The sequence below is a fragment of the Notolepis coatsorum genome, assembly GCF_963971535.1.
Source record: "Notolepis coatsorum genome assembly, chromosome: 14".
Lineage (NCBI taxonomy): Eukaryota > Metazoa > Chordata > Actinopteri > Aulopiformes > Paralepididae > Notolepis > Notolepis coatsorum.
In genome coordinates, this window is record NC_140178.1 from 54104693 (window position 1) to 54120330 (window position 15638).

The window sequence follows — 15638 nt, forward strand, 5'->3', positions numbered from 1 at the left end:
AAAGATTGCAGAATGGGTACAATACAGTACGGCTCAATACACACAATTGTTAAGGGGATGCAGACCAGAGAAAGACGTTTGTCTTGTTTACATCAGGGTCCCCCATTTGCAAGTATTATTTACTGTTGTGAAGCACTTTGAACTGCAACCTCTGTATGAAAAGTGCTATACAAATAAAGTTTTTATTATTATGTGTATGCACCCGCCGCAGTGCTGCATTTTTCACTATCATTATATTAAATTAGCCATTGTTTTTGGTGCTGGCCCGCCAGTCAATGGCTTGGGGAAATTTGGCCCGTGGCCAGACCCAATTACCGACCCCTGACCTAGAGGGTTAGGGTTATTGCCTATAGGGTTAGGGTTATTACCTAGAGTTAGGGTTATATTACCAATCCAGTCAAACTCACTTAGAACTCCAGTCCACACTCACAGTTTGGTTTTATTAAAGCACACAGTGACACAATACAAAAAAACTCACGGCTATACAAATTAATGTCATGAGCTCTTTCAGAACAAATAAAAGCAAGAACAACTCTAAACCACAACTTATGAGACAAGGGAGGGGACTTCAGGGAGCGTGTGCATATGTGTGTGTGTGTGTGTGTGTGTGTGTGTGTGTGCGTGTGTGCGCATACATAGAGACATGGGTGTGTCAACAAAGAATAAAGAAAGATGGAGGAAGAGTGGAAACAGTAAGGGACAAAAAGTCACGTTTCTACATAATCAACAGAATCAAAGTAACAGCTTCCAACACTGTGTATAAAAGGGTAGTGGGAGTGTAGGGGCAGCAGGAGGGGCACTGGTCCTAGTCTGGGGCAGGGGGGGTACTGGTCCGGGGACTTGGGAGTGCTGTTCAGTATGGCCGTTCTCGCCGCTCCTGTCTGTGGTCCCCTCTGGAAGAGACACATTCATCATATTAACATAAAGGGCCACTTTGTTGATCTTCACACTATCAGACACTAAAAGAACAAAGTCTAGAAAACTGATGGAACGCATGTGTATTGTGTATTTTGTGAAGTTGTGTGTGTGTGTGTCAAGTCAAGAGTTTTATTTGTCACGGCATACAAGTATACAATGAAATGCGGGTGGTCTTGCCCGCAACGATGTGCAATACAGTAGTAACAACATATAATAGAATCCAATAAAACAACATTGTGCAATAAACAAGTAACATAGTAGGGCATATCGGTATTTGTACATAAGTTATTTACAGAGCATGGAGGACATGCTAGGTCCTTTGGTAGTGCAATACACTGTTGGCTACGGATGAGGCACTGGGTCTTTCTGTACATGCTATTTTATACAATCTCAGGTTATACTATACTATTTTTAAAGTGACCTTTCCTTAGTGGCCAAAAGTGTGGGGGCGTGTGTGTGTGTGTGTGTGTGTGTGTGTGTGTGTGTGTGTGTGTGCGCGTGTGTGTGTGTGTGTGTGTGTGTGTGTGTGACATGTCGTGTCTGGGTAATATAATGTGTCTATAAGCGGGCTGATGTGCGGGTTCTCACTTATTGGCCAAGCTGAAAAGTAAAAAATTGCTTTATCTACAAATCAATGATGACCGAAATTGTTTATAAACAAAACAATTTTAAATAAAAATGCACCTCTTGGTGAGGCTATGGTTAGGCATGATGCCCCTGGTGACAAGGCTATTAAAACTACTGTTCAGGTGAAGGTTATGATGCGTTCTGGCGTCAGCCTGTGGTGAGGTCACTGGGGTGGTGTCTCACCTCTCATCCATCTTGCCGGGTCCGAATCCTCCTCTATCGCCTCGGCCTCCTCTGAACCCCCCTCGGTCCCCCCCTCTGTCGCCCCCTCTGTCGCCGCCCCGGCCCCTGAAACCGCCACGATCGTATCCCCCGCGGCTACGCTCTCCGCCATACCCTCCTGGGAACGAAAAGAGAGAGAGAGAAGAGAGAGAGCTGTAACAACTTTGCCAGACAGCGCAGCTGAGAATACAGCATGTTTGACATGACTGGCTGGTGATACTGGCTGTCAGATGACAGACGGCTGTAAAATGTAAGTTAAGTGTCTAAACCCTAGCCATATTTTCAGAAAATACTTTCTATTAACACATTAATTGCCACCATGCATTGAGTGCCAACAACGAGCAAACTTGTTATGATCGTTATTTCTTTTATTCGCTATTGGTATTCATAATTCATCCAGGAAGCCTCCGGGAGCCAGCTGGACCCTGTCTGATATTGCAACGCCTCAATACTCCACTCTAAACCGGAAGTGGCGCTCGGTGCATCGGGGAAAAAGCTCCGCCAGAGATATGTTGTTACGTCAATATACACACCTCGAGTGCATTGGATCGCTTTCGAGACGCAAGAATCAATATGCTTTCGGCGTTTATTGCGTCATACAAACGGAAAATGGATCTAGCAGATCGACGTCAAAATAATTGGATTTTTTTTTCTCCAGCCAGAGGTAAAAGGAATCTAACGTTATTTCCAGCTCGATTGTCCATTTATTTCATTGCAGTCTGTCCGATCAACGTATGGTGTCTTACTAAAGAAAGCCGTTAGTGACAATCAAGGAATCATAAACGACCCCCCCCCCCTTTCCTTCACGCATGATGGAGCATAATGTATAGCGATCATATGCATTTGAAATTTTTAATATAGCGTGTATAGGGACGAAACGCCAATCGATAATGTATTATACGCGTCGGGGCCTATAGCGCACGTTCTAGGAATTACTGCTATACAGTCTAAAAACATACTTATATTCTCAACGGTACTAACACGACAATGTATGAATGGAAAAATATAACGTTCCCACATCCAGCATTAGCTCCCTGTATCTTTTAGAACTGATTTTAAAGTCCTTCTACTTGTTTTTAAAGCTATTAACAATTTAGCACCCTCGTACATTTTCCGATCTCCTGTCCTTTTATGTCCCCTCACGAGCCCTAAGGTCCTCCACAGCTGGTCTTTTAATTGTTCCTGGGGTGCCCCAAAGGAAAATTGGGGCATCTGCTTTTAAATTCTATGCACCACAGCTGTGGAACACAATCCCAAAAAATATTAGAGAGGCTGGCTCAGTGGACATTTTTAAACGACAGTTGAAAACATACCTTTTTAATATTGCTTTTAATTAGCAACTCTTTTTATTATTTTTCTTTAATAATCGATTTTATCCATTTTCTTTACTTGTGATTTTAGACTGTGTGGTTTACTTTGTTCTTTTTTTAATATGTTATTATTCATTGTTTTATCTTTCTTTTATCATGTAATGTGAAGCACTTTGGGCTGCATCTTGTATGAAAAGTGCTATATAAATAAAGTTATTATTATATTATTATCCGGAACGATAGATACCCGATGTTGAATGGGCCATAGTAATGTCGATATAGCTATAATATTTAAAAAGTTATAGCCCTGCAAAGAAGGTGAGCCACTCCATAGGCTTACAGCACTGGCAGAGAGTGGTAAAGATGGGCATACTGCATGGCACCCAATGTGTTAAGAGTATATACACAAGTAAATGAAGAATTGCTCCACAACTACAAGGTCCATTTGCATGTTCTTGGTATCTATCTAGGGACATCTATGGACCTCAGGGAATGTATTCCCAGTGTATGCCTGCGTAAATTGTAATGAACCAATCTTTGACTGTGAATAACACCATGCTATAATGACCAAAAGCAAAAAGATGCAACTGAGCTCATTCTGCTGCTTCTTGAGAACAAGTATTTGCTTAGTTTTATACTATAAAACTAAGCAAATTAACAAAGGGCAGATCATTTACAGGTTTTTTTGTAGATACAGTACTGAATTTTGCCATCTGGACACATGCAATATGAAATATGAATATAGATTATAAAATGCCAGGCCTATAAACGGCTTTATACAAGTGATACATCTTTTGAAAGGCCAAGATCTCCTCTTTTGAATACCAGGGTTAAATCTGGATGTAGTACCACCAGGTGCCCAGTAAAGTGCAGCAAAGACCGTGAATGAAATCTACTGTAAGTTACTTTTGTATAATGGGGCCAGTTGCATAAAAAATTACTGGATTGGGTCACGTTTTTTCTCTCAGACGTTCACAGAAAGGTAAAGAAACAATATACGTTGTATTTTATGGCAATAACGTTGAGGTTTGTTCGACCCGTGAGATATAAACATGATATGTCAGTCAATGAAATTTAGACATCCATCGAAAGCCCTGGGTCTCCTCTTTCTCTGGTCTTCAACGATTTCATGAGTGCTTTTTGTTCTCGCGTCTAAATCATTCGTTTTCTGGTGCAATGTGCAGAGATTCTTTATGAGCTCATATTTAGCTAATGAAGGATATGGCTGTTTTCGTTGATTAGGACAGAATAGGTATTATATAACTATAGTGCCATAACTGAGTGTGGATGAGGGCCATGGCCACAAGTGGAACCACGATAGCAGTCTGCCTCTGACTTGGGGGTGGTGGGGGCAGGAGGCCAGTCGGATAGGTGAGGTTGCTAGGCAACTTCAGATAGTGGGAGCCGGTCGCCTAGCAACAGAGCTATATTCCTTAAAAGATAACAAGTCACAGAAAAGGAAGTTGTAGACCGCTCATTAAGAGGCAGTGTCGATCGCTTAGCTAGGGCAGTTGTGTTCTTGGAGCAGACAAACAGAGAGAGAGAGAGAACACCAGCCCTGGCGGGGCTGGGGGAGGGGAAATGGGCGGACCACGAGGAGAGAGCTAGCGAGCTAGCAGATAGGCCGCACAACCAAGGAGATTGAATTTATTAATCTACGGTAGTTTCTTATACCTCTAAAGACTTTCAATTCGTTCATTCTGTACGAGAACCTTCGTTTATGTAAATACTTACGTAATTTCATGCAACAGGGAGAAGAGATAGTGTTTTTAGGCAGTCAGAGTATGGGAGTGAGAATTCCACCGAATGATTGCCTCAACAATAGCAAACAAGTACACAACGCAGAGATGGCCAGGAGAGGAGATGGAAGCTGATAACCATCAACGAAAGGCTGAAAACACGATTATCCAACACTAATAACTAGGGATGCACGATAATTATCGGGTCGATAATTATCGGGCCGATATCAGCAATTATGACGTCATCCCGATAAACCCGATAACATTATTGATAGCTCCGATAATATATAATAAATTTTTTGGTTAAAAGAAATCCGGTGTGGGTGGATTGGGATGAAGGGCATTTGTTTTTTCTGTAGGCTCCTCCCGTTTTGCCAGTACTGTGGTACGACTGATAGCGTGTGGTTTAGGAAGAGGGAGTTTTTCACAAATCCAGCGCTCCCTTTCTCATGCCTGGTTTTTAGTTCACTCATTGTTCAGGGAAACACATTGTTAATGACATTGACGGATTGTGAATTTTGTGATTGACTCAAATTATATTTATTTGTAAAAAATAAATATAGTCACTTTATTTGAAGAGTCAAAACTGTTCTCTTGGCTTTGTTTTGTTCATAGTAGTAACGCTCATGTCATGATAAATCTGGTTAGGTCAAAACTACAGGAATATACATTAAAAAAAATTATTATAATACAATAAATATATATATATTATCGGTTATCGGTATCGACCTTGAGGAGCAGAAAGTTATCGGTATCGATATCGGGGTCAAAAAATCAATATCGTGCACCCCTACTAATAACTAGGGGTGCGTGTAACGGTACACAGAAGCCACGGTTCGGTACGTACCTCGGTATTGGTGTCACGGTTTGATACGAGTTCGGTACAAAAGGAAACAAATATTTATTATATATTTATAATAATTATTCTAATTATTATTATTAAATAGAATAATATTCTATAGGCTTGCCGTGGTAGTCAGTGATACTGGTGTCATTCTGTGTTCAGGCATCCACTGAGTAAATTAATTGCCTACTGCCCCCTTAACACTTTGAGTGCCAACGACGAGATTTCTCGTCCTAACTCGCCATGCGTTGAGTGCCAATGACGAGTTTTCTCGTTATTTAATCGTTATTTCTTTTATTAGCGATATCCATTCATTTTTCATCCATCCAGCCTGACGTTATCATTGGGAATGGCTCTGAGCTCGAAAAGGGCAAATACCGCTGCCTATCGTCTCCCGGATGGTAATGCACATCCAGGGGAGCAAACTAACTTTTTGGCTTACCATCCAACTGGCGAGTAGCTGTTTTTTTTTACCAGCCACACAGATTTTTTACCAGCCAAAAATAAATTGTGTAATTGTGATAATTACTTCTTTGTATGTCTTCGTCTAAATTGATTTTGAATCATAGTAATAATCACACGTGTCTCTACTCTTTAAAATATTTATTAGCATAATTTTTTTTCTTTTTCATTATTATCTTTTTTTTCCCTCCTTTTTTCCGATTTTTCTCCCATCCCACTGTTAGTCGTTATGCCAATTCCCAACCCCCTTCCTGGTTGTTGCGCACCCCCCCCTACTGTTAGTCCGGATGGACATGCATACACCAGGGTTTCCGTTAAAAATAAAATTGTTGCCGGTCTCAGGGTCCAGTAGATTTAAATCTACCGGTCAAATGAGAGAAATTCCGGTCAGAGTTTATTGAGCTTAAAAACAATTGATAGGCAGGCTATATAAAGAATGACATCCTCAAGGCATGTAGATTTATAATATTTTAACTTAAAACTAGGCTACTTTTGCGTATACAGTCATTATATTCCAAATAAAATAAGTCCTGAGACTCCGTGCTGCTGCTGACTTTATATCAAATAGGTGTCTGTGGGCAGTCGGCCCGACATTAATAAACAGCAGTCTGTTATAATCACATTTTTATGAGCTAACGAATTCCGTTATATTGGACATTTGCATTAATTATATCAAGCGAAGAACTGAGAAATTTGGCAGAGAGAGACGGCAACATTATCGTGGGTTTGCGTGATGACTCTCCACCTCCCAACGACTTATTTGCGACAGTATGCCGCTGCAGAGCAGCAGATTCAGCTGTTTTCAGGCCCTATCTGGGGACCGCTCAGCAGCGCCCCCCACCCAACAGCTGAATTGCCAATGGCTGAATTGGAGTACTGCACTGTGCTGGCACTGATGGTGGGTTATGTGGCTCTGCAGCTGCATGCACTCGCAAACCCAGCACTAAGCTCCCGCTGACAGACCTGCTTGGTGAAGTAACGATGAAACAAATGTAATGATTGTTTCGTTCATCGCATATGCTATTTAATTTTTGCCTATTTTAATACAATTCAAATAATCAAATTGTGCTTAGAGGGAATTATTTTCACCGGACATTAAGACCGGAGAGATTAAATATGTCGGACTTCAACAGATTTTGCCGGTCAAATACCGGTAATTACCGGACAACAGAAACCCTGGCATACACATTTACACATTATACAGACACAGGGGCACGGACCCACACACTCACGCCTACACACCCATACGTTTACTTGGCTGTGTCCGATACATCCATACACACACACACATAGGATCACGTGCACGCAAATGCACAAACACTGAAGGGCATATGCCCAGGTACACACCCATTTGTAGACGCATGGACACACGCACTCCCACACCTCTTCCAATTTATTTTATTCTATATCACCCAATCAGGCACCCTTTTTTGTGTTTAACAGGGCATGTTGGTTGCCCTTGCTCAGGAGTAAGATGTTTTGCCTTATTTCAGGGCCTGCTTGATTTGAGGTTGTTAATGTTAATGTATTATTGTTATGCTTACCGTTCACCGCTGCCACCTATATTACCCTACCTGGTTGGGTGTATCCCACTGGACAGCTGAAGACCTTATATAATACCAAGATCTGAGTAAGGTTTTTTTTTTTAATCTTATTTTTCTTTTCTTTCTCTTTATTATTTTCATTTACCTAAGGGGCTCGACGGGGGCCTGAGCGGCTGGCTCCATAGGTAGAACACCTCCAACATAAGCACATTATGTGTGGATTAGTTTCTGAAGGGTATTTTGGGCACCTTGTTTTTTATAGGTGTCAGGGGGGGGGGGGGGTTACCGGACTTGTACATTCAACATGCTTAACTGATCAGACGTCTGTTTTGCTTTTCACCTGCAGTTGTGCTGAGCTCTATAGGTTCCAGATGCATGGCCTCTCTCAACTACTATGATCGACACGGGTGATACCATGGGGCTGGAAGGGTGCTCTGTCAATTTCGTGAGTTGGAATGTTAAATCACTCAACCACCCAGTAAAGCGTAAGAAGGTACTTACACATTTAAAACAACTCAATGCAGACATAGCGTTTTTACAGGAGACGCATTTAAAAACTGCGGACCATGCTCGACTGGGGGGAGGATGGGTGGGACAGATGTATCACTCCAACTTCCACACAAAGGCCAGAGGAGCAGCCATTTTGATAGATAAAAACACGCCATTTACTATGTCAAGTGTAGAGGCCGACCCTGCAGGGCGCTATATTATAGTGGTGGGGAAACTGCATTCATATCCGGTCATTTTGGCTAATATCTACGCACCAAACTGGGACAACCCTACGTTCTTCACCAGCCTTTTTTCCCCGACTACCGGATATGACCTCGCACCATCTCATCTTTGGCGGCGACATGAATTGTGCACTCTCCCCGGTGCTGGACCGTAGCTCGCCCAGGAAGGCCCCCCAGTCTAGCTCGTCCCGTGCAATCCGGCGCTTTTTTAAATCATATGGGGTAGCTGACGTGTGGCAGTTTCGTAATCCTACATCCAGAGGATACTCCTTTTTTCCCCCGGTCCATAATACCTTCTCGAGACAGCTTTCTCCTGGATAAGAGACTCCTTCCCCTCGTAACCAAATGCGAATACGGAGCGATAGTTATCTCGGACCATGGTCCCTTAGTTATGAAAATGAGTATCCCGAATACACGGCTCGGCCACCGCCAGTGGAGACTCAACCCGTTGCTTCTGTCGGAGGAAGCCTTCACAAGCTTCATCACCTCGGAAATTACATTATTTCTCGACTTTAATAAGACTCCGGGAATGTCTTCTTTAACCATTTGGGAATCACTGAAGGCGTACTTAACACTTTAACTGCCGGAAGACGTGTTTAGGCGTCCTTCCCCGCCATGCTCAAGTTGCCGAAGACGCCGTAACTCGTCTTTGATATCAATATTTCAAAAATCTGTGATCGGAATCATATTTCCTTTCCGGGGCCCTGAGACACAAGTGTGATCTCCTCTCAATCCTCTAGCGGTTCAAGACCGCCATCTGGTGGCCGATCGGCAGATCTAAAAAACGGATGTTACCTTTAACCCAGCAGGACTCACTCCATATGTGGTCCGGGCACTCGCTAGTGTTAGAGAGACTCAGTCTTCACACAGTGAACATCGATCGCTGCAAATAACCCGAAAAAACTACATGATTTGGACGTATATATTATACAACCTGGAAATGGACCGAGTATTTCAACATCCCATAATGGAAAACTGTCTACCCCACGCTGATCGCCCAACGGCCCGCGGAGACTGGGGTGAGTTTTAGCGTGTAATATTACCGTGCTCGACACTAACTGCTATGATGAACATTTTACCCACATTAGATGAATGGTATAACGCTGCCCACGGAATTATAAACGCCCCCTCGCCCATCCGGTCAACATCAGATGACGTGTAGTAACTTCCAGAAGTCCGTCCAGTTGGATTTTTTTATATTGCGCCGATTGCTATCAAACTGTATTTGATCATCAATATAATGCATTTGGGGCTATAAATCACGTTCTGGAGAAAGCTGCAGAAAGAGATGAAAACATACTTATACTTTAGATCATATTTTAGTATGAATATGTGAATGAAAAAGTTTAACGTTCATACACCCTGAACAATACATATAGGACATTGAATGGGCCCTAATAATGGCAATTTAGCAATAGAATTTAAAAAGTTATAGCCCTGCAAAGAAGGGGAACTTCTCCATAGACAAATAGAGCTGGCAACCTATGGTATATCATGAATTTAGCCTTAGGCAATCAAAGTGTTAAGGGGACAGGTGATTTCATATTGCGCCAACCAAAAGAAGATAAACACGGCACGCCTTAAGCAACTGACGGACGAGATTTGGGAGCTAGATAGACTACATTGCCACTCGCCATCAACCGACACGTTGAAAAAACGTATATCGCTGCGAACTGAGTTTGACCTCCTGTCAACGCGACAGGCTGAGTACCTCATTAAAATTCTATATAGGTCCGATGGCTGCCGTTCGCACCAACAACAATCTATCCACCTACTTTGAACTCCATAGGGGTACGAGACAGGGATGTCCTTTATCTCCACTCCTTTTCGCGATCGCAATGGAGCCCCTTGCGCTGGCTCTGAGGCAGAATACCGATATCAAAGGGATCATGCGCTCGGAGCATAAAGTCTCGCTCTACGCGGACGACATGTTGCTGTACATATCACAACCCCAAACGAGTCTTCCTCGGTTGATGACCCTACTTGCGGACTTCGGCAAAATATCCGGATACAAAATCAACATTCAAAAAAGCCCGTTGGCACCTCGGCGGATCGGATACCTCTGAGCACATTTCCGTTTAAAATTAGCCCTAAAAAGTTCAAGTACCTCGAGATATGGATCACGCATGAACATAAGGACCTATATATGGCTAACTATCAACCCTTACTGTGCAACCTGGCGAGAGATATTGAACGTTGGGACCCCCTGTCACTATCCCTGGGTGGGAGAATCAACACAATAAAGATGAATGTATTGACGAAATTTCTATATGTATTTTCAGAGTCTTCCAGTCTTTCTGACCAAAACATTCTTCTCCAAGATAAACAACCAGATATCTTCCTTTATCTGGAACAAAAAAACGCCCCGGATCAAAAGATCTATGCTGCAGAGACCCCGCGTAATGGGTGGGATGGCGCTTCCAAACTTTATTTACTACTACTGGGCAGCAAACATAAGATCGTTATTATACTGGGTAAGGGGGGAGGACACAGCCCCCTGGTGGACAGTACTGGAGAGTGCGTCGGTTAAATCCACCTCCCTAGCTGCCTTGTTATGTGCTAAGCTCCCGTTCACACAGCCCATATCTAGCTTTACCTCGAACCCAGTTGTCATCCACTCGATAAAAGTGTGGAACCAATTTAGAAGAACCTTCTCCCTCAGGGAACTATCACTGGCTGCTCCGATCACAAGAAATCACATGTTTGTCCCATCAACGATGGATAAGGCCTTTGACAGTTGGGTTGGGAGTGGAGTGATTACGCTGTCTGACCTCTATATAGACGGCAACTTTGCCTCCTTTGATCAGCTAGTACAGAAATACAAGATCCCTAGGTCACACTTCTATAGATACTTGCAACTCCGGAGCTTCGTAACTTCGAACTCGGACTGCTACCCAGTGTGCCCTCCGGCCTCCCTTTTAGACTCAATCTTGAACTGTAAACTGATCCAGAAACAGGCTATAAGCAGAATTTATGAACTACTTAATAGAAGCAACTCGACACCTTTAGACCTCCTCAGGGGCAGATGGGAGACTGACTTAGGTGAACCAATCACAGAGGTCACATGAGATAAGATAATACAGGGGATTTTCTCCTCTTCCATTTGCCTTAAACATGCGGTTATCCAATTTAAAATTGTACACCGACTGCATTGGTCTAAAGACAGGCTCTCTAAGATATATCCCTGCTCCACATGTTCTGGACGTGCCCAAAGTTGCACACCTACTGGCAGACCATCTTTGACACCTTCTCTAAGATATTTGGAAAGGAAGTGGAGCCATCACCATATATTGCATTGTTCGGAGTGGCCCCAGCGGACATCCACTTTAGATGGTGGGAATCTAGAAAGTTGGCCTTCTGCTCACTCTTGGCCAGAAGGCTGATACTATTCAAATGGAAGGACCCGGGACCACCTGTCTTCGGCCACTGGATGGGAGAGGTCATGTATCATATTAAATTGGAGAAGATCAGGTATACTATCAGAGGCTGTACCGAAAAATTCCACAATATTTGGGATCCTTTCCTAACTTTCTTTGATGGTATGGAAGCGGATAATGTGACGGAGGCGATCTGACTGGCTTCTCTGGTCTCTCAGCTTGTTACGGTTTATTTTTCCTATTATGTTCTTACTTTTCCTCTTCTCTATCTGCAGAATACAAGGGATATGTGACTGCTGTCGGGTGATTTAAAAGCTAAAAGGAAAAACAATGATTAGTCAAGTCAAGATTCTACGATCTAAGATATTGTAGAATGATTTTGTCTGGTATAGGGGTGGGGGGAGGGAGGGCCTTACTTTATTTCTCTTTTCTTTTGGCCCATGTGGGACCACCTGTAAAAACAAAATCTCAAATAAAAAAAACTTGATAAAAAAAAGACAAGTAACCGAAGACGATCCAAGTAATCGCCCACCACCAGAACAGCAGAGAATGTGTGTTTCCAGTACCCAGCGTTGGATCAATAAACGCGATCGATATTTGGAATGGCGATCAGGAATTGGAGTAATCTTTTTGGAGAACATCTGATCTGAGGTAAGGAATCTATTTTACCAGTCTTGGGATAATCAGAGCTATTTTCACCTATATATCAGCGTGTGCCATATGTGTGTATGTGTGTGTCTGTGTGTGTGTGCGATCAGGAAATAAGATAATCGATTTTCAGCCCGCTTCTATAGCGTGCATAAGTACACATATAATCTAGCGTTTATTTGAAAAAGATTCATAAATAGGCCGAAAAATGACAATGTGTTTTGTGTATTCCAGTGTATTCCAGTAAAGGGTGTTTATCACAGAATCTTTTTTTTTTTCTAAAAAAAAACTAGCGTTTTTCAAAATGGTATAAAACGGAAATGAACCGATTAAAAAACAATCTGTTTCGACAATGTTGACTGCAAACAAGTCATTGATAAGCGACGGCCATATTAGACACATAGCCCTAATTTAAGATATAGTTTATGCGTTCGCAAATATGAGAGCTCCGTCATTGAAGTGGGTGGTGGCACGCAACAGGGTTCCGGGGCACCGGAGGCGTGGCACTGAAAGTGTTAACAACCAAATGTGTAATCTGCATGGCTTTGATCCTAAACTACATAGGACCAGCACATGGGTGTAATGTGGTTCCAACAAGCCCATTGTCATTCAGATACCTTGAGGTGAAAGGTCATGGGACCACTCTGAAAATGGCAATACAGTTAAATGTTGTTTAACTTTAGCCCCTTTCCAGGTAAGCAAACGTGACTTCGTTTGACTTGACAAAACTTGGTTGGCATTTACGGATTCCTGAAAGTCTCTTGTTTCTCATATGATACTTGCACAGGGCACAGTCTCTGAAAGATAGTAATGACTCGTCCGGTCTTGAAGTTTAGATAGTGGTGATTTATTGTAGACAATTATACTAGCCCTTATATGTGGTTGTATGTCTCACAACATGGGGAACAAGGTAAAAGGTCTGTCATGAAAGATGATATGTCCGCCTGAGCTCAGTGATGAAGCATCAAGGCTGTGTTTCCGCACCCTTTCCTTTGTATATAAAAGTAGTGTTCCACTCACTGACAGTAATGTCAATGTTTAACCCTTTATTCGCCAAGGACGAGTTTCCACGTCATTCTCCGCCATGCGTAATCTGCCAATGACGCCGTAAGGCGTCTTTGAGATAAATATTTCAAAAATCTGTTATGGCAATCATATTTTACCCACGGAGTCTTGAGATCCCCTGTTGATCTCCTCTCAACTCTCCAACGGTTCAAGAGCGCCATCTGGTGGCCGATCGGCGGATCGCCCAAACAGGAAATGAGCGGCAGGAAGTGGTGCTCATCCAAATTCGGTCCGGCCACTCGCCATCGCTCGCGGGACTCGAGCTCGACACAATGGATAGCGATCCGTTGCCAATAACTCGATAAACAACATGATTTGGACGTATATATTATTATACAACCTGTAAATGGATCGCATATATCAACATCCCATAATAGCAATCTTTTTGCTCCACGCTCATCACCCAACGCTACGAGGAGACTGGGGTGAGTTTCAGCCTGTTTGTTTACCATTTTCGATACAAACTGCTATGATCAATATATCACCCATACTACATGATTCATTTGACGTCGGCCACGGACTTATAAACCCCCCCCCCCCCCCCCCCCCCCCCCCGGTCACCAGCAGATGTTGAGGCAAGACATTTAGGACCTTGTGCAATTGAAAGTTTTATTATAACGTCAATCGGTATCAAACTACATTTGATGATCTATATATATTTAGGGCTATAAATCACGTTCTGCAGAATGCTGCAGAAAACGATAAAAACATATTTATACTTTAGACCGTATTTTAGTATGAATATGTGAATGAAAAAGTAGAACGTTGCTACATCCTAAACGATAGATAATTGACGTTGAATGGGCCATAGTAATGTCAATTTAGCAATACAATTTAAAAAGTTATAGCCCTGCAAAGAAAGGGAACTTCTCCATAGACAAATAGAGCTGGCAGAGGACGGTATAAGGATGTACATAAGCGTGGCAGAGAAAGGGTTACTGTTCTCGGGCATGTCATTTTGACAACAAAGCTAAAATAAACGACTAGAGTTTGAGAGGATCTCAGTTACCACCGTACGTCAACCTGCCTGGCAAGAGAACTATGCTCTACTGGACTCAGAACATTTTCAATATCCACGTTCAAAGATGGACTTTGCAAAACAGGTCATGTGTCAAAGGATTCCCGTTTATTAAAGGGATAGTTTAGATTTTTGGACATGTATCAATGATGTGTAGTCGATGCAAAGCTATTAGCTTACTGACAGAGTTCCATGGTGGGAGTTCTGGTCGGGTTCCGAGCTCTCCCTTTAAGCACTTTTAAGATATGTAATACTGATTTTGATACAAGGCACAGACACATTTTTCTTTTGAGATGCGAAGCATCTCTATCTATGACTGGCAATGTCACTCATTCACTCAACTTACGGTTAGCCGCTCTGCCCCTAGTGGCGGCTCATCAACATTGCACAGAGTCCTTATTGTGCTCTGTGAACCTTTTTTTTGTATGAAAAGAACAAATTGAGCTGGCCAGAAGGAAATAGCAGATGTGCCCTCAACCCCACCCCAAAATAACCACTAGATTATTTTATTTTTTTATCTACTTTTTTCTCCCATTTTCTATTTTTCTCCCATCCCAATTTCGTATCGTCCAATTCTACCCTCCCCTGTCTCGAACGTTGTTAGGCCATGCCTCCCACAAGCCGGCTGCAATGTGGACTAAGCCTTACATCACGTGTCCCCTCCGGTACTCGAGGAAGCAGCAGTCACATCTTTTCACCTACACAGCGCGATCTCTCAGCGTCGGGGGTCTGCGTTTGGAGGGCACGCTGCCCCCGTCGCTTCCTGATTCTGCTGCGCAGGCGCACCAACCGACCTGTAGGAGTTGCTGTCCACAACGTCCGATCCCCACCCATCAGCTTCCCACCCCCTAATACTGCCAATTGTATTAGTATGAACGACCAGCCAAGCCGATAGCAATGCGGAGAGCTGGGCTCGAACCCAGCGTCTCCTGCATTGGTGGTGAGCGCCTTGCCCACTGCACCACCTAGCCGCCCTAAATAACCACTCGATTTGAAGTATGAATTCCCCATTACCTCTGTCCATTGAGGGCATCCCATCGCTACCCTCAGGTTTAGCTGCCTTGCATTGGTTACACTCGTTTCGCCAAGAGAAGTTCATGTTACCACAATCGCTAAGGAGAAACAAGCAGAGG

At 43.0% G+C, this 15638-nt stretch overlaps 1 protein-coding gene across 1 annotated transcript in view; it reads right to left on the bottom strand.

The window, feature by feature from the left end:
* Positions 1 to 421: 421 nt before the first annotated feature.
* The window catches only part of fus (FUS RNA binding protein), a 78530-nt gene continuing 63313 nt past the window's right edge, over positions 422 to 15638 (bottom strand). The window contains exons 13-15 of the mRNA XM_084328767.1: positions 15520 to 15617; positions 1729 to 1885; positions 422 to 893 (exon numbers count right to left, since the gene is read on the bottom strand). Coding sequence (XP_084184893.1) covers positions 854 to 893; positions 1729 to 1885; positions 15520 to 15617 — 295 coding nt within the window. The 3' untranslated portion in view covers positions 422 to 853. The remainder of the gene's footprint in view (positions 894 to 1728; positions 1886 to 15519; positions 15618 to 15638) is intronic.